General features: G+C 42.9%; 2 protein-coding genes across 12 annotated transcripts in view; one reads left to right on the top strand and one right to left on the bottom strand.

The window, feature by feature from the left end:
* The window catches only part of LUC7L3 (LUC7 like 3 pre-mRNA splicing factor), a 27,421-nt gene extending 14,462 nt beyond the window's left edge, over positions 1–12,959 (top strand). For 3 of the 8 annotated variants that reach the window (XM_045984203.1, XM_045984210.1, XM_045984209.1), the window contains exons 4-11: positions 775–919; positions 1,627–1,701; positions 3,098–3,202; positions 5,020–5,181; positions 5,582–5,865; positions 7,139–7,299; positions 10,884–11,024; positions 11,130–12,959. In XM_045984203.1, the coding sequence (XP_045840159.1) occupies positions 775–919; positions 1,627–1,701; positions 3,098–3,202; positions 5,020–5,181; positions 5,582–5,865; positions 7,139–7,299; positions 10,884–11,024; positions 11,130–11,320 (1,264 nt within the window). In that variant the 3' untranslated portion in view covers positions 11,321–12,959. Of the gene's footprint in view, positions 1–774; positions 920–1,626; positions 1,702–3,097; positions 3,203–5,019; positions 5,182–5,581; positions 5,866–7,138; positions 7,300–9,595; positions 9,722–10,883; positions 11,078–11,129 lie in introns of all 8 variants that reach the window. The other 5 variants (XR_006815874.1, XM_045984204.1, XM_045984208.1 and 2 more) reach the window with 5 other exon arrangements.
* On the bottom strand, positions 12,926–27,715 carry ANKRD40CL (ANKRD40 C-terminal like). 4 transcript variants are annotated; one of them, XM_045984212.1, is made up of 6 exons: positions 27,572–27,707; positions 26,863–26,916; positions 26,577–26,710; positions 22,781–22,855; positions 22,027–22,211; positions 20,070–20,317 (listed from the first exon to the last, which is right to left on the bottom strand). In XM_045984212.1, exons 3-6 carry the CDS (start codon positions 26,614–26,616, stop codon positions 20,174–20,176), a joined length of 444 nt encoding a protein of 147 aa, XP_045840168.1. In that variant the 5' UTR covers positions 26,617–26,710; positions 26,863–26,916; positions 27,572–27,707; the 3' UTR covers positions 20,070–20,173. The 4 variants fall into 4 exon arrangements, 3 of the variants coding, with proteins under 3 accessions (XP_045840168.1, XP_045840167.1, XP_045840169.1); XR_006815875.1 differs by lacking the exons at positions 20,070–20,317; positions 26,863–26,916 and adding an exon at positions 12,926–16,750 and having other exon boundaries at positions 27,572–27,706; XM_045984211.1 differs by lacking the exon at positions 26,863–26,916 and having other exon boundaries at positions 27,572–27,715.

The following is a 27,715-nucleotide window of genomic DNA, read 5'->3' as shown; positions in this document are numbered from 1 at the left end:
TCTTTTTTGGTCATTTCCCTGAACTTCTTTGTCATTCTTTGGTTTAGGGGACAAGGATTGAAGAAGTATTGAAATTAATATAAAATGAATGTCTTGCCGAGGTTCTGTTCATTAGTTGGGATGGTAGAAAGTCATAGCTTCAAAAATGATATGATTAGCTACCTTATAAGTGCATATTTTATGCTTAAGTACTACTGTATCCTAAGCTTTTTTCTGTATCATGTTTTATTTTTTTTTCTCCTCATAGTCCTGATTTTATAAATGAGACTTGTCCTGGGGCCAGGATCACAGATCCAGTATTGTGATAGAACTGGTGTTGAAGCACCTAGCTTTGCCTTATTGTAAAGTCCATGCTGTTAACCAGACATAATGCTAAGTACTTGTCTTCTCTTCACCAGGATGAGAGACTAGAAATTGACTTTTTCTTTCTTTCTTTTTTTTTTTTTTTAAGATTTTATTTATTTATTTGATAGAAACACAGCAGGAGAGGGAGCACAAGCAGGGGGAGCAGGAAGGGGAGAAGCAGGCTTTCCACAGAGCAGAGAGCCTGGTGTGGGGCTTGATCCCCGGACCCTGGGATCATGACCTGAGCTAAAGGTAGATGCTTAACCACTGAGCCACCCAGGTGCCCCTAGAAATTGACTTCTTACGTATGGGTTTACTCTTCAGAGTGAATGCAGCAGTTTATAAGATTAGTTAAGACAGAATATGTGACTTATAATGGCTAAAGATTTGGAAAGAAAGTAATGCTTATTAATTTTTATTCTTAACCAGGTATGAGAAGAGTTCTCGTTTTATGAAGGTTGGCTATGAGAGAGATTTTCTGCGATACCTACAGAGCTTACTTGCGGAAGTAGAACGTAGAATTAGACGAGGCCATGCTCGTTTGGCATTATCTCAAAACCAGCAGTCCTCTGGGGTGCGTATGAAATTAATTTGTAGTCTTTGTAAGGTGTCCTTACTCTTGACACCCACAGACCTCCCTAGTATTGAAACTTGTGGTCAAGTTCATTAATTTATAGCCTTTTTTTTTAAATTAAGATTTTATTTATTTGACAGACAGAGATCACAAGTAGGCAGAGAGGCAGGGAGAGAGAGGAGGAAGCAGGCTCCCCACCGAGCAGAGAGCCAGATGCAGGGTTCGATCCCAGGACCCTGGGATCATGACCTGAGCTGAAGGCAGAGGCTTTAACCCACTGAGCCACCCAGGCGTCCCTTTTTCAGTCTTTATTAATAGTATTCATTTTGCTACTCGTTAAGATTTTTCTCATTATCCATAATGGACAAAATATGTAATTGAGTAGCAGAAATTGAAGGTAATTATTCTTGTGACTCAATATTTTAACTATTAAATACAGATCTTATGTATGGTATGTGAGAGCTTGAATATTTTTTACTTACTCATAATACATTTTATTTAATTAATTAATTTAATTTATTTGACAGATCACAAGTAGGCAGAGAGGTTGGAAGAAGGGGAGGGGGAAGCAGGCCCCCCGCTGAGCAGAGAGCCCAATGGGGGGCACGACAGGACCCCAGGGTCATGACCTGAGTGGAAGGCAGAGGCCCCACCCACTCAGCCACCCAGGCGCCCCACTGATAATACATTTTGTTATCTCTTAATAGGCGGCTGGCCCAACAGGCAAAAATGAAGAAAAAATTCAGGTTCTGACAGATAAAATTGATGTACTTCTACAGCAGGTAAGAGTTGTGTACATTAATAACAAGATATTTGGCATGGACACTTAACCAAAGATAAAAGGTGGTAAATTTGTATATGTAAAGGTGCTCACAATCATTAGTCATTTAGGGAAACACAAGTTAAAACCACAATGAGATACTTATGTATGTCTGTCAGAATGGCTACAATTAAAAAGACCACATACCAAGTGTTAATGAAGATGTGGGCAAACTGGAACTAACCTACACTGCTGGTGGAAAATAAAATGGTATAACCACTTTGGAAAATTGTAGGTTTCTTTTTTCTTTTTTTTAATTAAGATTTTATTTATTTATTTGACAGAAATCACAAGTGGGGGGTAGGAGAGGTGGAAGTAGGCTCCCTGTAGGGAGCCTGATGCAGGGCTTGGTCCCAGGCCCCAGAGATCATGACCCAAGCTGAAGGCAGAGGCTTAACCCACTGAGCCACCTAGGTGCCCCAGTACAAAGACAAGTGTCTTTTTTTTTTTTTTTTTTTTAAGATTTTATTTATTTATTTGACCGATCACAAGTAGGTAGAGAGGCAGGCAGAGGGGGAGGGGGAAGCAGGCTCCCTACTGAGCAGAGAGGCCCATGCGAGTGAGGGGCACTGGGCTCGATTCCAAGATCTTGCTATCATGACCTGAGCCAAAGGCAGAGGCTTTAACGCACTGAGCCACCCAGGCGCACCATAGGTTTCTTAAAAAGTTAAAAAAAGATCCACCAAGAGTCACTGCAGTCCTAGATAGTGACCCAAGAGAAACAAAAGCATATGTTTACAGAGTTGTATTACCAGTGTTCATAACGGCTTTGTTCGTAGTTGGCAAAATCCCTAAATTGGAACCAGCTCAAACATCTATCAGTTAAGTGAATGGATAAATGCTGTGATGTATCCGTGCAGTAGAGTACTGCTCAGTAATAAAATGAATCAACAACATGGATCACTGTGGGTGAATCTTAAGATAATTAGGCTGAATGAAAGAAGCCAGACTAAAATAAGTACATAATGCCGTTTATATAGAGTCCTAGAAAATGTAAACTGATCTGTAGGGAGAGCAGATCCATGATCTGGGCAGAGGTACTACGAAGGAAATTTGGGGTAATGGATGTGTTATCTGGATGAGGGTGTTAGTTTCGTGGTTGTCAAAACTTCCTCAGATTTTAAACCTTAAAAATATGCAGTTCATTGCATGTCAGATCTACTTTCTTAATGTTTTAAGAAAATCAAAAGGGTACATTTAACACAAAGAGGCTTCAATAAACAAAACCAAAAGACCCAAAACAACCATGAAATGGTAATGAAGCTTGGGGAAGAACAGAAGAATGGTTTGGTTAAAAAGGAGTCTTGACTGCTTTGCCTCCTTTTTTTTTTTTCTTTTTTTTTTTTAATCTGCCTTAGATTGAAGAATTAGGATCTGAAGGAAAAGTAGAAGAAGCCCAGGGGATGATGAAATTAGTTGAACAGCTAAAAGAAGAGAGGGAATTGCTTAGGTCCACAACCTCGGTGAGTAGCAGCCTCATTTTGATTTATCCAGGCTGTTCACTGTGAATACTAGGACCTATTCCTAGTTGAGAGTTCTAGTGAACAGTTTTCTAATGTCCTAAATCAAGAGTTTGCAAACTATCTTAAAGGATACGCAGTAAATACTTAAGGTTTGTAGGCCACAAGGTCCCTGGCCGATTCCAAGCTCTGCCTTTATATTACGAAAGCAGCTTTTTTTTTTTTTTTTTTTTAAAGATTTTATTTATTTATTTGACAGACAGAGACCACAAGTAGGCAGAGAGGCAGGCAGAGAGAGAGAGAGAGGAGGAAGCAGGCTGCCCGCAGAGCAGAGAGCCCGATGCGGGGCTCGATCCCAGAACCCTGGGATCATGACCTGAGCGGAAGGCAGAGGCTTTAACCCACTGAGCCACCCAGGCGCCCCGCAGCTTTCGATAATGCATAAACAAAAGGATATGGCTGTGTTCCAATAAAACTTTATTTACAAAAACAAGCTTCTAGCTGCTGCATGCCAACCCATGCCTAAGAACATGAGTATTCACTGGGGCCTGGGTTGGTCAGTTCATCTCTCTCTCTCTCTCGCTTTCTCCTTTCTCTCTTCCTTTCTTATTTTTTAAATTTTTTATTACTTGAGAGGGAGAGAGAACATGAATGGAGAGAGGGGCAGAGGGAGAGGGAGAAGCAGATTCTCTGCTGAGCAGGGAGCTCAACATGTGGCTCTCCTAGGACCCTGGGATCATGACCTGAGCCGGAGACAGACACTTAACTGACTGAGCCACCCGGGCGCCCCTAGATTTATTTGTTTTTAGAGAGAGAACATGGGTGTAAGTGGGGAAAGAGGGAGAGAAGCAGATACCCTGGGAGTGGGGAGCCCAGTTTGTGGCTCAATCCCATGACCCTGAGATCATGGAAATGACACGACTGACTGAGCCACCTAGGTACCCCTTAACTTTTTATTATGATAAATTAGCCCATTAGCTTAATTTTAAGCCCTTAGCTCAAAATTGGTATACTCTTCGACTTTTTTATATTAATTAGAGAATGTAATACTCAGGTTTTGGATATTGATGGTAGAATGTAATTGGCCATTGGTTCCCAGATATTGAATAGGATATATACAGATTATGCTCAGTAAGTTCTGTTCCCTAAGCATTTTAGGGTTAAACAAAAAAAAATTTTTTTTATAGATTTTATTTATTTATTTGACAGAGACACTGAGAGAGGGAGCACAAGCGGGGGTTGGGGGGTGAGAGAGGAAGAAGCAGGCTTCCCGCTGAGCAGGGAGCCTGATGCAGGACTCAGTCCCAGGACCCTGGGATCATGGCCTGAGCCGAAGGCAGACGCTTAACTGACTGAGCCACCCAGGTCCCCCAGACAGAATTTTTTTAAAGTAAGTTCTGTTCCCATTTTAGGCTTGAACTTAAAACCGAGATCAAGAGTTACATGCTCTACTGACTCGCTAGCTAGGCATGCCTTGAAAAATATTTTTAATGTGGAGGCCACACTTTTAGTCTGTTGAAACTAAGAAATGAATTGGGACTAGAATAGGTAGCTTTCTGAAAGGTAGTTAACATTTTTCAAGGTGGTGTGTACATTTCATTGATTATAGTTGAGTGATGGGATCTCAGTCCTTCCTTGGGATACGGAAAATTTGTTGCTGTTGCCTTTGTTTCCCTGCTCTAAAAGTTTACCAGTTGCTTCTTAGGGCTTTGGGGAAATTCACAAAATTTGAAAACTATTTTAGATTGTAAGTACTTTGTTGGATTTTGTTTCTGCTTTTTTTCTCAAATACTCTTATAATAACTGATTTATCATTTCAGACAATTGAAAGTTTTGCTGCCCAAGAAAAACAAATGGAAGTTTGTGAAGTGTGTGGAGCCTTTTTGATAGTAGGAGATGCCCAGTCCCGCGTAGATGACCATTTGATGGGAAAGCAGCACATGGGCTATGCCAAAATTAAAGCTACTGTAGAAGAATTAAAAGTAAGCTGCTTGCAAGCATGCACTTTAGCCACGGCTAATACTCTCATTTTAGTATGGCCAGAAATTGATCACATAGACACATAAGCCTCTTGTTGATACTTTGCTTGTTTGTGTTATTTGAAAGTATGATAATCCCTATAAAATTTTGCTGTTCATCAGATTATCATAGGGCTTTATTTTCTTCACTTTTTTTGTGCCAGGAATTTGGGAGAAACACTATCCCTGAGGGCTTAGCCAAGTAACATTATCTTACATACAGACATGGTTTTGGAATTTCTGCATTTTTCTTTCAGGGCATCAAGTTCCGTACATTGATCTACACATGCTTTGCATTTGGTAATCATTGTTTGCTAGTGTCTTTGAGTGTAGTTCTATAAAAATCTAACTTGATTTGTTTTAGGAAAAGTTAAGGAAAAGAACTGAAGAACCTGATCGTGATGAGCGTTTAAAAAAGGAGAAGCAAGAACGGGAAGAAAGAGAAAAAGAACGGGAGAGAGAAAGAGAAGAAAGAGAAAGGAAAAGACGGAGAGAAGAGGAAGAAAGAGAGAAAGAAAGGGCTAGAGACAGAGAAAGAAGAAAGAGAAGTCGTTCACGGAGTCGGCATTCAAGCCGAACCTCAGACCGAAGATGCAGCAGGTCTCGGGACCACAAAAGATCACGAAGTAGAGAAAGAAGGCGAAGCAGGTACGTGGAACAGACGAGGCGATGCCTTGCACGTAGTGAGTGTGCAGTATGCAGTAGCGGTTGCTAGCATACGTGTTCTTTTCTTGGTCCTTGGGAAGCCCTTAAGTATTGTCAGGCACTAGGATGGATTATGAGAGAGGAATCAGTGAGCCAGGCCACCTTCAAGGCAACCTCTGCTATTTTCCACCAGTCTAAGGAGGTTTGATGCACTCTTCTAGGAAGTACGTGTTACCATATGGTCTCTTTAAGCGCATCTCTTCTCACTGATCTAAGAAGGCATTTAAATTATAAGTTATTTTGGTAAAATTACCTACTTTTGCTTTGGATGACATCACACAGAATATAAGAACTAAAGTGCTTTATAACCAATTCTTTAAAAATGCGAAAAATGAAATCCATTTTACGGTTTGTTTGTTTGTTTGTTTATTTATTTATTTGACAGCGATCACAAGTAGGCAGAGCAGCAGGCAGAGGGAGAGGGGGAAGCAGGCTCCCGCTGAACAGAGAGCCCGATGCAGGACTTGATCCAGGACCCTGAGATCATGACCTGAGCCAAAGACAGAGCTTAACCCACTAAGCCACCCAGCCCACGCCCTCAATGCCCCCCCCGTTTTACTGTTTTAAAGTTGGGATTGAAGAGTCTTAAAGAATGTGGTGATGGGGCACATGAATGGCTCAATCGGTTAAGCATCTGAATCTTGATTTCAGCTCAGGTCATGAGCTCAGGGGCACGAGATTGAGCCCTGCAGTGGGTTCTATGCTGGGTGTGGAGCCTGCATAATACCCGCCACCCCCTAACCCTGTTTTTGCTCACCCGTCCTCTCTCAAAAAAAAAAAGGCATGATGGTGATTATCTTAGCATTATTTGAAAAATTGAAGTTAGATTTTTTTTCTTCTTTTAAGATTTTTATTCATTTGACAGACAAACAAGATAGGGAACACAAGCAGGGAGACTGGGAGAGGGAGAAGCAGGCTCCCCACCGAGCAGGGAGCCTTATGGGAGGCTTGATCCCAGGACTCTGAGATCATGACCTGCTGAAGGCAGACGCTTAATGACTGAGCCATCCAGGCACCCCAAAGTTAGATGTTCAATAATTTCCAATTCTTAAGTTTTCTACTGTAGATATGTATTAGTAGTGGCTTCTACTCATTTGCCTTTTAAGGGTAAGTTTTGCTTAACTTGTTAATTATTGAACAGTGTATAATCTGTGTAAGGTTTTTTCTCATTGTAATGTCGGCTGAAGTTGCTTTCCTTTTGTTTCCCACTGTGAAGAAGTAGAGATCGACGAAGAAGCAGAAGCCATGATAGATCAGAAAGAAAGCATAGATCTCGTAGTCGGGATCGAAGAAGATCAAAAAGCCGGGATCGAAAGTCCTATAAGCACAGGAGCAAAAGTCGGGACAGAGAACAAGATAGAAAATCCAGGGAGAAAGGTTAGTTTATGTGAGAATTTAATTCATTAATAGAAGACTATTTTCAGTCTCTTCTCCCCACTCACATTTCTTTGGACATAGACAGAGTTCCATTTTAAGCTCTGTTCTTTTTTTTACTTACCTCCAGCAGCATTCAGTAGGAGATGGGGGCAGTGTTTTCCCCTTGTCTGGTTTGTGAGAAAGACAGTTGACCTGGTGTTTTCTTAGAACATGTTAAAATCACATCCTTCAGTTGTTCATCTAAAGGTTTGTCATCTCGATTCTTCCAAGTATTGCATTACCTTTCAGGGTTATTAGGCTGGAGAATTTATTAGCTTATTTATTGGCAACACTTTTTTTTTTTTTTTTTTTTTTTTTTAAATCTGCTGCGTGTTCCATAGTATGTCTTGCAGAGTCAGTGTGTTGTGTTGCTGCATTGGTCCTCATGTGCAGCCTTCATTTACCTGTGTAATGAAGTTCTAAGTTTGTGGAAGTTGAATACCTTACCTAAGTCTTAACCATGTTTTCTGTTGAAACAACATGCATTTTCCTTTGTACTTTTCCCTTTGATTTCCTGTGGCATTCCAGTGGCTGGAATGCACTATTCACTGCACTATTAATGGACTTAATTTCATTTTGTCTTTGGCATGTTTTCATGTGTATATTCTCATCTTTTAGCTTAGTCTTCATCGAAAGATAATTCTTTTAAATCATCAGGGTCTCCTTTCTGTATTTTCTTTAGATTCTTTGAGCATCTTTCATTTTGTATTGACTGGGCTGTTCTGCTTTGCATGGGTTTTGGGAATGAGAGCAAGGGCCTGTTTCTCATTTTCTTGGCTCTGCTTGTTCCATCCTGTTCTGCCTGTCTGTGTCCATGTTTGATCACCTGACATGTGTGCTGTTGTGTTTGAGTTTATTAAACTGGACTTCTGTGTGATATTCATTTCTTCATTTGTTTTTTGGAACTATTCTATGGTATTTGTTTTTTGTGGGTTTTCTGGGGGCCAGACACAGGTTTTTGTTACACTGAGTTAGAGAACTAGCAGCGCAAACAGCGGACATATTTTTTTAGCCTTATGCTTTCATTTTTCCTCAAACAGGTGTACCTTTTCTTCTAAAAAATATTTACATACATTGTTTTTTTTCCTACAACATGGAGCAAATGTTAAAAAGTAGGAAACAAGGACAGTTTTTTAAATTTACTGTCACAAAGCTTTAAGTTCAGAAATTACTTTGTGATTCAACAGGCAGTTGCTACAAAGTATTATACCTGATTTTACATTAGTTTTAAAGTTTCACCCAGCATTTTTTGTAAGACTTTTTGTGGAATGTATCTTTTGGGGGATGGGTCCAATCTTAAGAGCCAGATAATGGATGTCAGAGATCAAATTAATACTTCTCTTTAAGAATTAAAGCTCTTTCCTGTATTATACTTCATGTCACTTCAAATAGTTGGATTGGTTCTTTTTTTTTAAGATTTTATTTATTTATTTGACAGATCACAGGAGGCAGAGAGGCAGGCAGAAAGGAGGAAGCAGGCTCCCTGCTGAGCACAGAGCCCGATACGGGGCTCGATCCCAGGACCCTCAGACCATGACCTGAGCCGAAGGCAGAGGCTTTAACCCACTGAGCCACCCAGGCACCCAGTTGGATTGGTTCTTGGGATAAAAGCTAGCTAGCCTTCCTAACTGTCTGGCATCAATTGAACAATGGCCTGACTATAAAAACACGTTTGTGTAATTTCTGGGTAGAGCAAAAAGATGCCCTGAATTGCTTAACTATTAAAAAAAAAAAATCCTAGTTGTGATAATGACATCATAGAATTTAATAAAGCTTTTGCTTAAGTAAATAAGCTGCGTTGTGTTTGGATTATGGACAAACAGGATTTTCCTAGTGAAGTATGGATGGAGGAAGGAGAGAAGATTCGTTTTTGGATAAAGCTCTGCATCAGTCCCGTCTTGAAAGATGGAGAATGCATTACAGATTTTTCTTAAGCTTAGGGATCTCTTTTAGAAGTGAAATGGCTTTTGAAAATGCCACGTAGCCATTCAGGCAGTCCTAGGTATGTAGATGACTGAAGGCCTAAACTCTGAGCAGGAATAGCTTTTGATAATGGCGCGAGTAAGGAGTTTACTGCGCCACATGCTACCGTGGAAATAATCCAGCTCCGCAGTGGAAGGACCTGTAGTTCTTAACACCAACCCATTTAGGTTTCTCTCTTTGTCAAGAGAGTTTCCTTTTTTAATCCATAGCCCTGAAATCCTCCACACTTTGTGGATGTCCTTAGGACTATTTAAGATCTACCATATTTACATAGGGCAGAAGATAAGATTATTGGACTGACTACTAGTCCTCTGCGGGGCAACAAGACGACTCTTCTTCATTGAAGCTACCTGTGCACCGGCGAAGCCCATAAGGCACAAAGGGAGGACTTTCCCACAAGGTCAGTTAGAGCGCACTGTACTGGCCCAGTTCTCTTAAGTCGACGGACAGACCTGGCGCAAGCCCGCAGTCAGCTACTTGGACGTTGCTTCGTGTGCATTTTGCAAGTCTTATGGACTGAATATGCTCCTTCACATACAGTCTTCAGTTCTTCCATTTGAATGAGTGCCCCTGCCATATTTTGTTTTCATTACCATCCCTCTTCCACTTACTTGCTGTTGTGTCTTAACTTCGTCCAGAATCTATAGAGGGTTGTGCTTCTCTTAAAATGTCTGTCTTATGAACCACTCTGCTAGACGAGTTATTCTTAACATAGTTTTATGGGGAAAAATAATTTTTCCACAGAGTTTTTAGTTTGTATTAACATTTTCTGTAGAAGTTTTTTGTTAGGCAATACTTGGAACTAAAAAAGCTGGAATACACTTGGTCCCTTTACCACTTTCTGCCCCTAGTCTGAGGTTTACCATTCCAGGGAAAACAGGAGAAAAGGTTGAGATTTACTTTTTCCATTTTTCTGCATAGTTGAGTTGAATTTTAATTTTCTCCTTTTGGAGAAACAGGTCTTGAGATTACATATATATTTTCTTAGCAAAGCACCAAAGTTCAGTACTTGGTTTGAGATCTGAGATCCGAGATCTGCTTTCTTTCACTGGGCTTGTTCCTTGTAGGTACTCAGATACATACCTGCGTGAGTAAGCTTTTGCATTAAAAAAGCTATAGCTGGAGAAACACGCCTGTTAAGTGTTCACCTTTTTTTCACCTTTTGCAGTTACTGTTTTTACTTTTTACCTGCATAATTTACTTCATGTGAACACAGTTACCTTCCTACCTTACCCATTGCTTTCTGATGTTTCTTCCTCAAAATCAGATTTGAGTCTTAGATCCTGCAGGATTTGGAGTTGCCCATACTTAGTAGCTTCTCAGCAGTTGGAGAGAACTGGCTTCTGTTTTACTGTTTGCTTTCTCCTGATTCCCAGTACGGCCCTCCCCCGCCCTCATAAATGACAAATTTTATACCTTTAGTAGATTTCACCAAACTGTGTTACTTGCAGTCTGTGGGAAATAATTGTTTTTTCATCTCTCAGTTGTTTCACTTTTCAAAATGTCATGTATGTATTGTATTTTACTTTAAAATCGACGATCAATGTCTTCTTTTATGGCAGAAAAGAGGGGATCTGATGATAAAAAAAGTAGTGTGAAGTCCAGTAGTCGAGAAAAACAGAGTGAAGACACAAACACTGAATCAAAGGAAAGTGATACTAAGAATGAGGTCAATGGGACCAGTGAAGACATTAAATCTGAAGGTGACACTCAGTCCAATTAAAACTGATCTGATAAGACCTCAGATCAGACAGAGGTAAGTGTATTGTTTCTCACTTTGATTAGGGCTTTTTGTTACTGTTTGACAGTGCAGCGTAAGTATGCACAGATGAAGATGGAGCTAAGCCGAGTAAGAAGACATACAAAAGCATCTTCTGAAGGAAAAGACAGTGTAGTCCTGCAAAACATTTTGAGGTACATTGTTTTGTCTCAGCTATTTTGTAGCAGACTCGTGCCCCCATTAGTGTGCCTCTTTGGAAATTATTGCCCACGTTTGTAATATAGTCTCCATTGAAAAGTTAATTATCCTTTTTTTAGGGATTTTGCTGTCATTTCTTTTTTTTTTCTTTTTTTTAATAAAAAGGTTGAACTGTTTTTTTTTTCTTTTTGGTATTAAGTCCATCTTGTGTTGATACATTGGCAGAGACATATGCTTTAAAAACTTAAATATTTCGGAGGCACATGTTGGACGACTTTGTTTTAATTAAACTGCTAGTATTTCTTTGTCAAGGATGTTTCTAGTTTTTTGCTTTATTGCCTTGCATTCTAATGCAGTTTGTTCTGTAACTCGAGAGCCAGTAGCATTGGATTGATGGAAGTGTAGGGTTTATGAATTATTGCAGCTGACTACCATACCTCACACAGCGTTGGTGTTGTGAGCGGCCCATGAAAAGCCAAATTAAAAATCAAGGATTCAGTCAAACTAAGCAGGTACTCATGCCAGGTACTCCTTTCTCTACCCACATCCATGTTTGAATGCTATTGCCTGTGATCTTTACGCTTAACTGTTGTGTATCTTTTTTGTTCTTTACAAGAAGCACAGAGGGGTTTTTTGTGTATTGCGTGAAAACTTATAAATCAAATGTTAACAGAATGGAATTTTTTTTCAACTGTATGTAGGGATGCAGTGGTGCCCAGAATTAGATATCTTTAAAGAATTTTAAATACAATAAACACTTCATATTATTCGCCTTGTTACATTCAATGCAATTCTCAAGTCTTTAAGAGGTATGTGTTTAATATTTCCTACGGCGTAGGAGCATTTGCAGTCAGCCATAGGTACGTAGGCGTAGTCACTGGCTGATAACATATAAAGCAGCAGTGAGTAGCAAAGACAGACACCTTCAGTCTCTGAAACACAAAGAACTGATGAATCATATAGAGTGAATTTGGGTTTTTTAAGAACGATTAAAAGTCAGGTTTTATAAGAGTTCTTAAAACCTATAAACTATTCATTCTTTGGGCTAGTCTAGTGGCTTGGGATAAAATCAGTACATGAAAGGGAGTACCAATTAGTTGGTTTGTCAATGGCTTTCTTCCTTTAGGACAGCCATATAGTGTTCCGTGTGTGAGCCATCCACATATAGGCAAGCATACACAGGCAAAGGCTCTAAGTTCACACTGATACCTTGAGAATTAAAAAGAATACAAACATTCCATATACATATAGTAATTAGCAGTTAGTGACTGGGCCAACACTTAGTCATAAAAATTTGCCTTTTACATGTTGCCTAATTATCATTTTCCCCCAAATTTTGCATTGTAGGACTACTGTTCGAAGATTTTTGGAAGAAAACTGAAAACAGCATAAAGTGAAGATCGACATTAAAATGAGGTGAAAGAAAACTATAGTGGCATAGAAAAAGTATAAAGCTCAGTTAGTTGTTTTTTTGTTTTGTTTTCTTTTTTGTTTTTTTTTAATTAAAAATTAATTCAGGACTGATGTGACCTTACCAGATTTCAGAAACATGTGTTGATAGTATATATATGCCACTGAAAACTTAGGTCCTGTATCATATTTTTTTCTTTAAGACTTTTTAAGAAATATTACCTAAACATGTGGCTTGCTCAGTGTTTAATTGCAAGTTTTCATTCTTGGACTTTGAAAACAGATTAAACGTTAGTATTTGTGTGAATCAGACTAAGTGGGATTCCATTTTTACAACTGCTATACCTAGCCTTTGGATTTAGAAGTGAAAATAAAGTATCTCTGACTTTCTGTTACAAATTTGATTGTCTCTGTCATTGAAAAGTTTTAGTATTAATCTTTTTCTAATAAAGCTATTGACTCTGAACTAGTCCCTTGTTTTAAATATGAGGTGCACTGTTACTAGAGGTGTTGGTGTACAGTTTTATCTGATTGTTCTGTTTAAGACTAATTTTTATAGAATTTTCGCAGTTTAAATGTTTTAAATAATGGTGCTTCAATTTTGGGTGGTTATGAATAAATTTGGATTCTGCTTTTAATAGCAAAGATGTACAGTGAACTAGAATATATTTTTACATCCCTGAGATTCCTTTACTAGTAGAAAATTCAAAATATCCTTCTGATGAACACTCTCCTCTAGCTATGAAATAATGATGTAGAAGAACATTCAGGAACTTCTAACTAGTTTTTGGTCTTTGTTTTAAATCCTGTATCAAGATTTCTTTTAACCTGGTCTTGTCAGATTATAAATGTGTTCATTTTTGTGTGCGGGGTATGTAATACATATAATAAGGATTTATTTTTAAAACGGATCCTTAAGCAGGTGATATCCCCCCGCCCCCACCCCCCCCACAGCTAATTTGGCAGCATGTTTCTCTGTATGGCTAGCTTTGGCGACTGTGTAAAAAAGTATTATCTCCAGCTACATGTATCATAGCAATTCTTTGTGGTTTATAGTTTTCAAATCTTGCTGTCTGTTTGTAGGTAGCGAAACCAAGTTCATTGGGTTAAATGATTTATGCAAGGTCACATGGCTTCATGTTGCTAAAGAGCTAGCCCGTGGAACCTGGGTCTCTGCCTCTTGGTCCAGTGCCTCACGACTATGCCACTGTACTCATCCTAATGGGCATGGCGAACTGTCACAGAATTTACTACAATACCCTCCACCAAGCTTTGGAAAGTGATGAAACCACCACCTCAGAGGTGCTCTATTGTGTGATCATTCTTGGAGCACAGAGCCCTCCTGGCTTACTAGCTGGTCCTGGAGATTGCAGCAGGAGTGGAATGGGTTATTCTCGCTTTGTCAGGGTTAAGATGAAATGCGAAACGATCAGGCATGGCTTTGTGTAGTTTGACAAGTTTGTGGTTTTAAGAGTAAAGGATTTAAAGTGCTAGTTTACTATATTCTGTTACTCAGTATCAAGAACAGAAAACAATTTGCTAAACTATTAAGGCACTAAATTGTTAAGGAATTAAAATGCCAGATTTGTTCTGCCTCATCTAGAATCAGTAGCTAACTTATTTCACTGAGGTAAAGTAAATGAGTTCATGTAAAGTCATCATCTTCATGATTCTGTGGACACTTAGATGTATTTCATGATTGAAGTTCTGTAGGGTTTGAGCGAGAGGCCTGGCTCTTAGTGTGGCCATGACTAAGGTCTGGTTTTAGTTGGAGATCAAGTTGGATCAACACCCAGAATTCATTCAGGCTCAAGAGGAAATGATTCCTACCTAATTCATAAGAACCCAATATAGAGGCTATGTGCTAATTGAATTTACTATGAGAAGTATACATTTCTACCTTGAGGGCCAAACAGTTGTCAGATGGTCTGTGTATTTTCTCTGTGATAAGCCTTTCAGGGGCACCAGATTCTGTTACTTAGAAGATCACTTAGAGTGGAATGGGATCCGAGCAATCAGGTTTTTTTTTTTTTCAGTTTTTATTTTGGAAAACTTAAGACTTACATATAAGTAGAACAGTATAATTAGCCTCTATTAAAACTCACCACTAGTAAGACTCAATGGGCAGTCTTACTTTATATGTGTATGTGCATGTGTGTATGTATCCCCTGCCTCCTGTCATTTTCAAGCAAGTCTCAGACATACTGTTTAGTCTGTAAATATTTCAGCATGTATTTTTAAAAGTTAAGAAATTAAACAAGCTCATTAACAAAAATAAATGGGATAAACTTCTAATTGGCCAGAGTTCTCAACTGTAGTACTGGTCTGGTAGCTTACTTGCCATTGTATGTTTCAAGGGGACCAAGTAATGCATCTGCTGCTCTGGCATCCTCCCCTCTGCAGTATAGGAAGACTGTAGCATTGCCTCCCATTTTAAGACATTTTTCCTTCAAACAGATCACAGTATATTTACAGTTGACCCTGGAACGAGGGAGGTTAGGAGTGCCACCTCCCCCACCCCATTCAGTCAAATCCACATGTACTTGACTTTCCCAAAACGAATAGCATACTGTCGACCAGACGCCTTACCTATATAACATAGTTGACTAATACGTATTTTGTATGTGTATTACATAATGCATGCTTACAGTAAAGTAAGCTAGAGAAAGTGTTAAAACCGTAAGGAAGAGAGAATACATTTATAGTACTCGGCTGTAGAAAATCCATATATAAATGGACCTATGCAGTTCAAATTCATGTTCAGGGGTCTGCTGTATTTTTCATTTTGGATTAAAATCCATCTCTTGCCTTCAGGTTATAAGCTAGTATTTCAGCTTAGGTATTTATCTCCTCTCCTTTACACATTACGCTTGCAGGCAGTCGGTCTGGTTTCTTCTCTCTCTATATGTGTATATATATATATATATATATAGTTAGTCCACAGAGGACAAACCACCCTGTTTCCAAGGTCTGAGAAAACTTGGACTACATACAGGTTGTTAGCCACCTCTAGAGATGTTACGACGGAACAATTTAGGGTCGGAGTTTTTTGAGCTTGCCTTCATGCCATGCTTTTAAAAATGCATCTTAGATGGGCTGTGTGGATATTTTTAAACATTAAAGTGCATGAAACAAGGAAACCACTTGAGAATTTATTGTGTATATTTTCTGTGGGATGGGACTTCGTTCAGAGCTGATTTTCACGTGTGAGTTCAGACTGATTTTTGGTTGTTTATGAAAGAACCCCAGGTGACTACTTTTAAAGAATTTTATGTTAAAATTGTAATGCTTGTACATGTTCAAAAAACAACAGTAGAAGTGTCAAGTGATCTCTTTTTCCTGTCCCTCTGTTCTTTATCTCCAGAAGCTACTGTTAACAGTTACTCTTCCTGGAGGGAGGTGGGTGGTGGGGGATATAAGCATAATTGTATAGACCTTTTTTTATATATGAAGTACACCATATGTTCTGAATCTTGCTGTTTTCACTCCATATATTTAGAAACATTTGAGATTTAGGAGACCGCCCTTTTAAGTTTTAACATGTAGTTTTTAAAAATACATTTCAAGTAAACCAAAGCAGAGAAGTCAATGTGTTATTCATTGTTGTATCAGATTTTTAAATTTCCTACTTTGAAAATGCAGTTTGAGAGTCATAGTTGATCTGTTTCTTCTCAGCCCTCCCAAGTAGCTCAGTTGTCAACAGCAGCAGATTGAAGAACTTTTAGAACAACAGCTTTGGGAAGTAGTTTGGCTTAAGTGGCTGTGCCCTAACCTCTCTGTGGCTATTCCACTCCTAGATACATACCCTAGCGAAACTCTTACACGTGTGTGTCAGGACGTGGATGTGAAAATGTCATAACAACACTTTGTAATAGGAAGAAAAGGGAAACAAAAACAAACTGGAAAGACCCTGCCTGTCCTTGAGCAGTCCACTGGATAGATTCCGTGGCCCATTCCTACAGTGGAATTGCATGGAAGTCAGACTGAGCTGCAGCTGCACGTGTGAACATGGATGGATCTTGGTGGTCAGAAAAGCAAGTTGCAGAAGAATACATCCGCTGTGGTTCCATTTCTGTGAAGGTCAGAGTCCAGCTGTTAAATCTGTGGTAAATGAAAGAAAAGCAAGGGAATGATAACATGAAATTCAGTGTTACCTCTTGCATCGGAGGGACGGAGGGAGAGGAGACGGTGGCGGTCATGAACAGCCTTCAGAGGAACTGCTGACGATGCTTTGTTGCTAAAGCTGGATGGGCGGTTTCTTTTTTAAACTGTATGTTCATGTGCTTTTGTATGTATGATATTTCTTAATAAAATTTAAATTTAAAAAATGGGAAAAGGTCTTGGTGTAGGTAGTAACTAATAGAAATATAAGCATACCCGTATTTAAAAAATTTACCCTCTTAGAGTGACTGGCAGGTGTAAACGGTATGGTTTCTTTCTTTCTTTTTTTTTAAAGATTTTATTTATTTATTTGACAGAGATCACAAGTAGGCAGAGAGGCAGGCAGAGAGAGAGAGGGAAGCAGGCTCCTTGCTGAGCAGAGAGCCGGATGCGGGACTCGATCCCAGGACCCTGAGATCATGACCTGAGCCGAAGGCAGCGGCTCAACCCACTGAGCCACCCAGGTGCCCTGTGATATTACTTATTTTTATCTTTACATACTTTTCATTTGGGATTTGGGTGTCAGCCAGGGAGCTGCTGCTTTTATTCTGCTCTGTTTCTCGGAGATTCACACCCTTCCAGGAAGGGAACTGCTGGATGAGAAGAGCACTACTCCTGGCGGGTGGTCAGCACATCCTACCTCTGTTCAAATTAGGTTGTCAGATCAGAGGGGCTGTTCCATTTTGGTCTTGCTCTGCTCTTAATGAGGGACACCATGAAGCATTAGATACTCACTCTTTTTAAAAGGGAGGTGATTGGAAGTAGAAATCTGCCTGCAAGTACATAAAATTCACCTCTCTCTGCAATGGACCTCTTATCTCCAAGTGTGGCCCCCAGTGGGAGCTTAGGGCTTCCCCCTGCCTGCTTTCCTTGCAGCCCTGAGTGCTGGTGTGCCAGCTGCTGTTCTGATAACATGGGATAGGTCAGTGAGCAAAATCGGAACGCCGCTGCCTCCTGGTGGAGTCTGTCAGGCCTGTGAGCGGTGAAGGACTTCCGCTCTGAGGGTAGAAGGGGCCCTGCTGCTGTTACCAGTCCCCTCCCTCTAAATGAATGTTAGATTGTGAATGACTGAGAATTCTAGATCATTCCACCTTTTTGTTTTAACCTACATGTGTTCTGGAACCTTTCGGGATTAGCGTCCTAGTACCTGATTCAGTTCAACCACTTAATCTTTTTTTTTTTTTTAATATTTTATTTATCAGAGAGAAGGAGAGAGAGTGAGCACACAGGCAGGCAGAGGTGGAGAGAGAAGCAGGCTCCCTGCCGAGCAAGGAGACCATGCGGGACTCGATCCCAGGACCCTGGGATCATGACCCGAGCTGAAGGCAGCGGCTTAACCCACTGAGCCACCCAGGCATCCCTCAACCACTTAATCTTAAAATGACATTAAGTTAGCATAAAAGTCAGTGGAATTGCACCTTCCTCAGAAATTAGTTTCCACAGTGTCTGCATGAAGTATAAATTACAATGAAAATTACTCTTGAAGCTTCAATTTTTTTTTATTTTTTTTTAATATTTTATTTATTTGACAGAGAGAAATCACAACTAGGCAGAGAGGCAGGCAGAGAGAGAGGAGGAAGCAGGCTCCCTGCGGAGCAGAGAGCCCGATGCGGGGCTCGATCCCAGGACCCTGGGATCATGACCTGAGCGAAAGGCAGAGGCTTTAACCCACTGAGCCACCCAGGCGCCCCCCGAAGCTTCAATTTTTAATCTTAATCTTCAGCCTTAAGACTATTCATGTTACAGGAAATATGTTTTTATAATTACTTCAAAGGTGCATACTATGTTTATTTGAACGGATACAGAATTTGCTCAACAGCCTGGTGATAAATTGCTGCCCTCATTCAATTACTGTAAATGATCATGAGGCAACACTATAGGTTCTATTACTGTCATAGTGTAAGGTTTCCTCCCATCATTTTTTTCAAATTTATTCTACCATATTCACCTAAAAATACCACCTAAAACTCCACTTCCTCACAAAGGGTGCTTTGGGGCCATTAATAGCCCGTCCTCAGCTCTTGCCCCAAGTTTTCCTTATTCAAAACAAAATTGAGAATACCTTAGGGAATTGGCCCTTGTGGCGCTGCAACGGCACTGCGTGGAACTGGCCTGCCAGCGGGCTGTCCTGTCTCTCAAGGACCTGTGATGTGGATGCGGAGCTTACATTTCCAGCACGAGTGCTTCCGTCCAAAGAGGCCCATGGCTACTAAGCAAACTGCAGGTTCAAGTCTCATGTACTCATCCCATTTTTTTTTTAAAGATTTTATTTATTTGAGAGCATGTGCCAGAGGCCAGTGAGGAGGTGGCAGGGAGCAGAGGGAGAAGGACAAGCAGACGCAGGCCTCCACCTTGACCCTGAGATGACCTGAGCCGAAACCAAAAGTCAGACGTTGAGTTGCCTGAGTCACCCACTCACCCTTCACATTTTTTTTTTTTAAGATTTTATTTATTTATTTGACAGAGAGAGATCACAAGTAGGCAGCGAGGCAGGCAGAGAGAGAGGGAAGCAGGCTCGCCGCTGAGCAGAGAGCCCGATGCGGGACTCGATCCCAGGACCCTGAGATCATGACCTGAGCCGAAGGCAGCGGCTTAACCCACTGAGCCACCCAGGCGCCCCTCACCCTTCACATTTTTGAGTGGGATGGTCTGTACATCTGTACCCACACTATTTAAAACCTTGCTCTTTGGACAGTTGGGCTAGGTAAATGTTAGTGTAGTGTTTGCGTGTCCCCCCACCCTTCATCAAAGCTGAGGTGCTGAGCATTTGCAGAGGCAGCGTGGTGGCCCTGTTATGTGCTGGGGGAGACAAGATCCTGCTTAGCCAGAAGGAGCACCGGTATTTCAGAGCTCAGTTCCATGAATTCAAGTCCAGGAGTAATGGCTGTGAAGAGAAGTGACCGTGGACAGAGTTAAGTGGGTAAATGGGGTCCAGCACCCAGAGTGCTTCCAAAGTACCAGAAGATCTTACCTAAGAATTTGGGTGAGTTGACCCAGAAGAGTTTTAGGTAGTGGGATAGGAGGAGTCTAGCTTTGAGCTAGTTGTTGGTAAGAGTGTCAACTTCGTCGTTGTTTCCATCTGATTAGCAGAGCTGAGTGCTGTGGGCTGTGCCTTGGCTATTCGGCAAGTAGTTTGTTAAAAATGGCTCAACAGTAACGCAAGTCATATTAGGTCATGCCATTTTATAGGCAAGTTTCAAAGTGTAAATAGGAAATGATGTGACAATTTCTCCCTGCCCAGAGAAGTTTGAGATGAGGGAACAATTTTGCAAAGTACACACGTGAAGTCGGCAAACCAGTACATGCATTCCGACTTGGTTATTTACAAAACATTGATGCTGGGGGTTTCATTTCTGGAGTTTTCTAATAGGTCAGTTTGGCAGCATTGCTGTTGTAGCAGGCCTTCTCTGTCAGGGATGTTGTGTGTTCAACGAATTCAGAGCTTCCGTTTTTCACCAAGATGAGTTCTACTTCCTGGAAGTCCCGTAGTCTTTGAATGTCTTTGTCCTTAATATGTAAAAGAAATTATAGGGTGGTTGATAGATAGCATGAGAGATTATTAAGATGAAAAATCTTAATGGCCAGCATCTTTGGTTCTCGCCTAAATTCAGGGTATTTCTGTATTGGTTTCTCTGTCGTGGTACGCTAAAGTAGCAGTTGAGACTTTTTTTTTCTTTTTTTGGTCTCTGTTGTAGGTTCCTAAGGAGACTGACTATAGTCCCACACCAATACTAGTGAAGAAAAGGGCTTTTTTAAAAAAAAGTAATAAATTGGGGCGCCTGGGTGGCTCAGTGGGTTAAAGCCTCTGCCTTCGGCTCAGGTCATGATCCCAGGGTCCTGGGATCGAGCCCCACATTAGGCTCTCTGCTTGGCAGGGAGCCTGCTTCCTCCTCTCTCTCTCTCTGCCTGCCTCTCTCCCTACTTGTGATCTCTATCTGTCAAATAAATAAATAAAATCTTAAAAAAAATAATTATAACTCTCATTAAGCACCTGGGTGGCTCAGTGGGTTGGGCCGCTGCCTTCGGCTCAGGTCATGATCTCGGGGTCCTGGGATCGAGTCCCGCATCGGGCTCTCTGCTCAGCGGCAAGCCTGCTTTCCTCTCTCTCTCTGCCTGCCTCTCTGTCTACTTGTGCTCTCTCTCTGTCAAATAAATAAATAAAATCTTTAAAAAAAAAAAAAAAAAAGAAATTATCATGCGGGGCGCCTGGGTGGCTCAGTGGGTTAAAGCCTCTGCCTTCGGCTCGGGTCATGATCTCAGGGTCCTGGGATCGAGCCCCGCATCGGGCTCTCTGCTCCACGGGGAGCCTGCTTCCTCCTCTCTCTCTGCCTGCCTCTCTGCCTAGTTGTGATTTCTCTCTGTCAAATAAATAAATAAAATCTTAAAAAAAAAAAAAAAAAAGAAATTATCATGCACCAATGATTGTATATACATTATTTCAAATCCAGAAAAGGGCATAAGTCCAGAAAATAACGATCATCCTGCCATTCCTTTACAAAGAATATATTAGCCATGACACGAGTGAGAATTGGTAAAGGCGTTTTGAAAGCTTTTAAAATAGTAATATCCGAAGAAATGAGATTTTTCTTCTGAAATTAGAGAACTGTATTTGAATCTGGAATATCTATACAAATGCAAAACAGTTTTGCTTCATGAGATAACAAAGGCTGAGCTGTGGCAAGCAAATGAAGGTGAATGAGTCTTTCCCTTCCCCGGGCAGCATGCCACCTGTGAACCAGCCAGTCTGCGGAGGTGGAAGGGGCCACATGCATTGAACTGAGTCTTCTACCTGGCCCTTAGTTGTATTTCAGACCGTTTTAAAGGGTTCATGAATTTAGGTGTGCAAGTCAGTAAAAGCACCAGATTGAAAATTACCTAGCTACCCTGGCTGTTTCCCAGTGGCTTAAATTTGTTTTCACCTTAGAAATGCAAGGGCTGGGCGTCTTGGTGGCTCAGTGGTTTGGGCCGCTGCCTTCGGCTCGGGTCATGATCTCAGGGTCCTGGGATCGAGTCCCGCATCGGGCTCTCTGCTCGGCAGGGAGCCTGCTTCCCTCTCACTCTCTCTGCCTGCCTCTCTGCCTACTTGTGATCTCTCTCTGTCATAAATAAATAAAAATCTTAAAAAAAAAATGCAAGGGCTAAATGATTAGCTTCATAGAACATTAATTTTGCCCACTTAGAACCCCGTCTGCATTTAGACCCTTTGCAGACCCTACCTTTCTGAGCAGTGTGTTTGGCAGCTTTCTGATCGCCCTCACTTGCTCCGGCTCAATCCCCAGTTCACAGCAACTGACTTTCAGGAGATTCTGGTAACTCAGCTCTCCTCTGTTCAGTTCAACCTCAATGAAGTCATTTTCTCTGGGACTTTTAATTCTGACTTTAAGCACCAGCTCTAGATCACCTGCAAGTTCATTTGTAAAAGAGACAGTACCCGATTTAAAGCCTTTCGATCGGCGTCATCCATTCTCACAGCACAGAACCATGTAATAGACACGCAGCAGTTGTTACGGGTATAGGGACTTCAAATTATCTGAGGCTTTTCTTGGGGTGCTTGTACGCTCTGCGATGTAAATCCCATTATACTCACCCAAAAGCTTGCAGTTTGAAGCCGGACTAGGATCGAAAAAATAAATATTTAAATATATCACCCTCAAGCAGTACCTGGTAGGTGTTGGAACTTATTTGAAAAGCTTCAGGGAACTGTTGAGCCCTGGGGCTCTGTGTCCTCGGGAAACTGTTGTGTAGACGTGCAGATGATTCTGTGATTCCTACTGCATCCCTCCCCAGGACTTCAAGGTGATAGGCCCTGAGAATCAGGATAATTGTACTGTCTTTTGCATGGTGGGGAGGGGGGCAGTGGTGGGGAGTGAGTCTTCACACTGTCCTGAGAAGGAGGGGTATTGACTGAAGGGAGAAGAACCCAAGTGGTGTGTTTGGCTTTGCCACTGGGCCTCGGGGCTGAGTCCTCACCTACACGGGTGTCCTCAGGTTTGGCATCCCCTGGGTCAGCTGGCATCTGTGGACTGGAGCCTTGTTTACATTCACCTGGGAAAGAATTAGAAAGCATTGGGGTGCCTGGGTGGCTCAGTGGGTTAAGCATCTACCTTTGGCTCAGGTCATGATCCCAGGGTCCTAGGATGGATCCCCGCATCAGGCTCCCTGCTCAGTGGGGAGTCTGCTTCTCTCTCCCTCTGCCCCTCCCCACTCATGCTCTCTCAGCGCACTCTCTCTCTTTCTCAAATCATAAAAAGGGAGAAATGGCAGCACCTCAGCGTTGGTCTCTCTTCCAGATCTGCCGGTTGAACAGGGACAATGATGCCCCCTCTCCACTTCCTGCTCCCCAGTTCCGCCTCCTCAAGGGAAAAGCCAAGTCACGAAAAGGGCAGTACTTATGTTCAGACTTGAAGTGTCATTTTCCCTCGTCACGGCCCAAATCATGAAAAGGAGCCAGGACGCTATTTTTAAGCGGTATGTAATCTGGGGAAGAAATATTTATAATCTGCGTGCTTAACTCAAGTTTCAACTTCAATATTTTGGGCACCGAGGGCTTCGTGTCCCCAATTCTCCAGGAGAGTCCTTTATAAGGAATTTTCTCCACCAGAGGGAAGGGAGACGAGAGAAGGTATTAGCGTCCTTTCTGGGGGCCAGGCCCTTCCCAGTCTCACAGGCCCTGTTCCCTGAGACCCTGCTCTACACCAGGCACCTTGCTAAGCCCTGGGGACACGGTTCAAGCCACCACCACTAAAACCCAGAGTGGTCGCTGCCCTAGAGCTGGCAAGCTAGAGGAGCGAGAGATCCTAACCAAAGGACCTCAAGAAAATGTGAAGTTAAATCGTGGGGCTGGCGAGGGCCAGACACATAATGGGGGTCAAATTCTGAAGGCAAGGCTGAGTAGGCTTAACCCGATCCAGGGGGAAAAGAGGAAGATGAGGTTCCCAGGGCTAGAAATAGCAAAAGGAACCTGTGTGTGGATGGAGCAGAGCTTCTGAGGAAGGAAAGGCAACCATCCAACATGGATGGAGCGGAGCTTCTGAGGAAGGAAAGGCAACCATCCAACATGGCTGCTGGGCAGAGAGCATGGAGGGATGGCATGAGGTGGGTCAGGCAGCCGTCAGATGATGGGATTAGGGACATGCGCAGCCTCTGACGGCCAATTCGGTAGCCACCAGTCATGTGAAATGAGATACACTCATTTCATAAAAATACATAAAATATAATTTCAAAGGCAGGAAAAAAGTTTGAATTTAGTTTTTTGATATTGGTTGTACGTTGGAATAATTTTGATATATTGAGCGAAGTAAATATATTAAAATTATTTTCACATGTCTTTTTTAAATGTGGCTGGGACATTTTTATTTTTTATTTATTTATTTTTTAAAATATTTTATTTGTCAGAGAGCACACACAAGCAGGGAAAGCGGAAGGCAGAGGGAGAAGCAGTTTCCCCACTGAACAGTGATTGAGTCCTGGGATTGAGTCCCAGGACTCTGGTATCATGACTTGAGCCGAAGGCAGACGCCCAACAGACTGAGCCACCCAGGCATCCTGAGGAAATTTTTAAATATGTGGTTTTAAAAATCCAGTATTTTTATTGGAAAGGGCTGGCCCAGGTGAAAGGTTTTGGTTTTTATTCTAGAACAACACCAAGCCTTAGACAGATCTTGGCCCCAGGCTGTCACAATCAGATTTGCATTTTGGGGGAAAAAAAAAAAGAAACCTCACTGTTCTCCAAAAAATCCATGGGATGTTGACATTCCCATTTTCAGACAAGAAAATTGAGGCTGAAAGGTGAAGTAACTTGCTTGAGCTTGCCGCATGAGTAAATGGCAGGACTGGGATGGGACGGGAGCCAGCTCCATCAGTGGAGCCCAGAGCAAAAGGAGGGTGTGCACAAGGTCTTCCCCAAGCCGCACCCCTAACCCACGGCAGATGGGTGACCCCCCCAGGAATCATAACCTCCCACCTGCATCCATCTGTACCTGGATGGGGGCAGGGAGAGCTTCCTGCCTCTTCCCTGTCTGTCGCCCTCGGAACATCCCCTGCCTTGCCTCCCTCAACTCCCAACTCTTTCTTGAGTCCCAGCCAGGGGCAGAAGGGGACAGCGGAACTCTGGTGGGGAAGGGGCGGTGGGCTGGGAGTGGGGCCATGCACACACGGGGCTCAAGGCTCTCCCCAGCACATGCTCCATCGTCCTGGCTGACTTCACTTACAAAACAGACTCCAAGATAAATTTACTTAAAATGGGGACGCCTGGGTGGCTCAGTCAGTTAGGCATCTGCCTTTGGCTCAGGTCATTATCCTGGGGTCCTGGGATCGAGCCCCTCACTGGGCTCCCTGCTTAGCAGGGAGTCTGCGTCTCCCTCTCCTTCTGCCCCTCCCTCCTGCTCATGTGTGCTCTCTCTCTCTCAAATAAATAAAAAATATATTTTTAATTTTTTATTAACATACAATGTATTATTAGCCCCAGGGGTACAGGTCTGTGAATCGCCAGGTTTACACACTTCACAGCGCTCACCATAGCACATACCCTCCCCAATGTCCATAACCCCCACAACCCTCTCCCCCCGCCCCCCGCAACCCTCAGTTTGTTTTGTGAGATTAAGAGTCTCTTATGGTTTATCTCCCTCCCGATCCCATCTTGTTTCATTTATTCTTTTCCTACCCCCCAAACCCCCCACGTTGCCTCTCCACTTTCTTATATCAGGGAGATCATGTGATAATTGTCTTTCTCTGACTGACTTCAAATAAATAAAATCTTAAATTATTTAAAAGTCAAGCCAGCGACCACAGAGCATTTAATCCCAAGTGTGGGACCTTTTCTGAATGTGGGGTTCTCCACAGCTGCTGGGATGACAGGCCCAAGAAGCCAGCCTTGCTTCTGGCTTGAGTACTCTCTCCACACTGCCCAGTCCCTCCCTAGCCCCTCCCAAGGCGGCGGGATCTGCAGTCCCCTCTTCGCCCTGCGCCCTGGGCCACGGAGCAAGCCCCTCTCCCTGGAGGCCCCTCAGAGTCTCTGGTACCCAACCTGAAATGATGCCTTCCCCACCCCTCCACCATTCACCCCACACAGACAGCACAGGACCCTCCCCCCCTCTGGCCTGGCACAGATAATAGCATTTTCTTCTTGGATGAACCTTTTGGATTAAGATCCCCTGTGTGTGGACTAGGTCTTGGAGAGGTCAGAAAGCACGCCCTTTGAAGTCAGGCCGATTTGGGTCTGAAGTTCTCTGCCACAGTAGCAGACAAGCTACTTAAGCTCTCTGAGCTTGTTTTCCGATCTGGAAAATGGGATTAATAATCTCTGCCTCGCAAGGTATTAAGAAGCAAAGAAGTGAGCACTGGGGGGCGCCTGGGTGGCTCAGCGGGTTAAAGCCTCTGCCTTCGGCTCAGGTCATGATCCCAGGGTCCTGGGATCGAGCCCCGCATCGGGCTCTCTGCTTGGCTGGGAGCCTGCCTGCTTCCTCCTCTCTCTCTCTCTCTCTCTGCCTGCCTCTCTGCCTACTTGTAATCTCTATCTGTCAAAAAAATAAATCTTTAAAAAAAAAAAAAAGTGAGCACTGGTACTGACTGGCCACTACTGTTAGCCCAGGTGCTGATACTTGCTTCCCCCCAAGGACATTCGGTCTACTCGCTCTGTCCTGACTTCACGGGTGGCAGAGCTGGGAAGGGCCACTGCCCCTACCCACGGGAGCATCCCCCCATACCTTCCTCGGGTACCTACCCAAATCCTTGAGGACCATGTGGAAAACAGGTCTCCCTGACTCACCTGCCGGCTCCTCCTTCCTGTCCTGTTGGGGTTCAGCCATGGGTCAGCTCTGTTGTTCGTCAGATCAGTACTCCCTTTCAAATGGACACAAAGCTCCAACCACGTAGGAAACACCTCTGAAAGCTCCGTGGCATCTGCATGCAGTGAAACAACGATGTGGTCACTGGCCCTGTGAGATGGGGCAGGGGTGCCTATTTTATAGATGAGCAAAGTAAGACTCTTGGGGCTCCCTCCTCCCTTCTCAGGCTGTTTCCAGCAGGTGACCCTGGTGGCTAAGAATGCTTACCCAAGGGAACGCACCCACAGGAGGCTCAGCCACTGGTGTCCAGATAGACGTTTCCTTAGAAAAGGTTAGTAGGAATAGGAAAAGCCAAACACTTAGGTTCTTGGATGGAGCAGGCTCTCTGTCCTCCCCAGTTCTCTTTCCCTTTTCTCCAGGCCCTTTCTCACAGCTGTGAGTGCCAAGAAAACAGGAAGACCCCAGCCCATACCTGGGAGACTCTGCCTTGCCCATGATCCCAGATCCCTTGATTTCAAACATAAAAACGGAGACGGCGGGAGTTGGGGGCGCTGGAACAGGGGGTTAGGTGAAGAGTGCATGGGTCTGGGCAAAGCCCAGGAAAGGGCTGCCGCTGCCTCCAGGGGGTGTCGAGGTTAGGAACCCACAGGTCTGGGGAGGACTCTCACATTTCATTTAACCCTCCAGTGACAGAAGACAGGACAAATGGACAGAGCATCAGAAAAGTGGAGGGGGCCCAGGAGGTCATACTCATAGGTTCTCAAACTTTAGTGCATTGGAACCACTTGGGAAACGCTAAAAGCCATGGGTGCCTGGGTACCACATAGTTGGTTTGGGGTGCTGTCTGGGCCCTGGAATTTTAAAAGGTCCCCACCTGATTCAAATGTGTGGCCCAAGTTAAGAACTACCAATTTTGGCCAAACTGCTTAAGGGCAGATGAGTAAACGGAACTGAGCCAAGGAAGGGAAATGCTCACCAATGGGTTCCTGGGCTGCCGCAGACCTGGGGCCCCCAGGTCGCCAGCCTGCCGCTGCCTCCCTGGTGCTCTTTCTGCCAGGAATGGAGGAAGGTGGTGCTGTCGCAGAGGAGGAAGCCGAAACACTCCGCCTGGCCTCAGATC

Source organism: Meles meles, chromosome 18, assembly GCF_922984935.1.
Source record: "Meles meles chromosome 18, mMelMel3.1 paternal haplotype, whole genome shotgun sequence".
Classification (NCBI taxonomy): Eukaryota; Metazoa; Chordata; class Mammalia; order Carnivora; family Mustelidae; genus Meles; species Meles meles.
The sequence above is the reverse complement of the archived record's forward strand: the minus strand, read 5'-3'. Positions and strand labels throughout refer to the sequence as shown.

Excerpts from the sequence above, each read along its gene's own strand:
- ANKRD40CL (XM_045984211.1), bottom strand. The coding sequence starts at position 26,616 with ATGGCTGAACCCCAACAGGACAGGAAGGAGGAGCCGGCAG. Across the intron at positions 22,856-26,576 it reads CAGGAAGGAGGAGCCGGCAG|GTGAATGTAAACAAGGCTCC; the intron begins GTGAGTCAGGGA and ends ATTCTTTCCCAG. Across the intron at positions 20,318-22,026 it reads CAAACACACTGCTCAGAAAG|GACAAAGACATTCAAAGACT; the intron begins GTAGGGTCTGCA and ends TTACATATTAAG.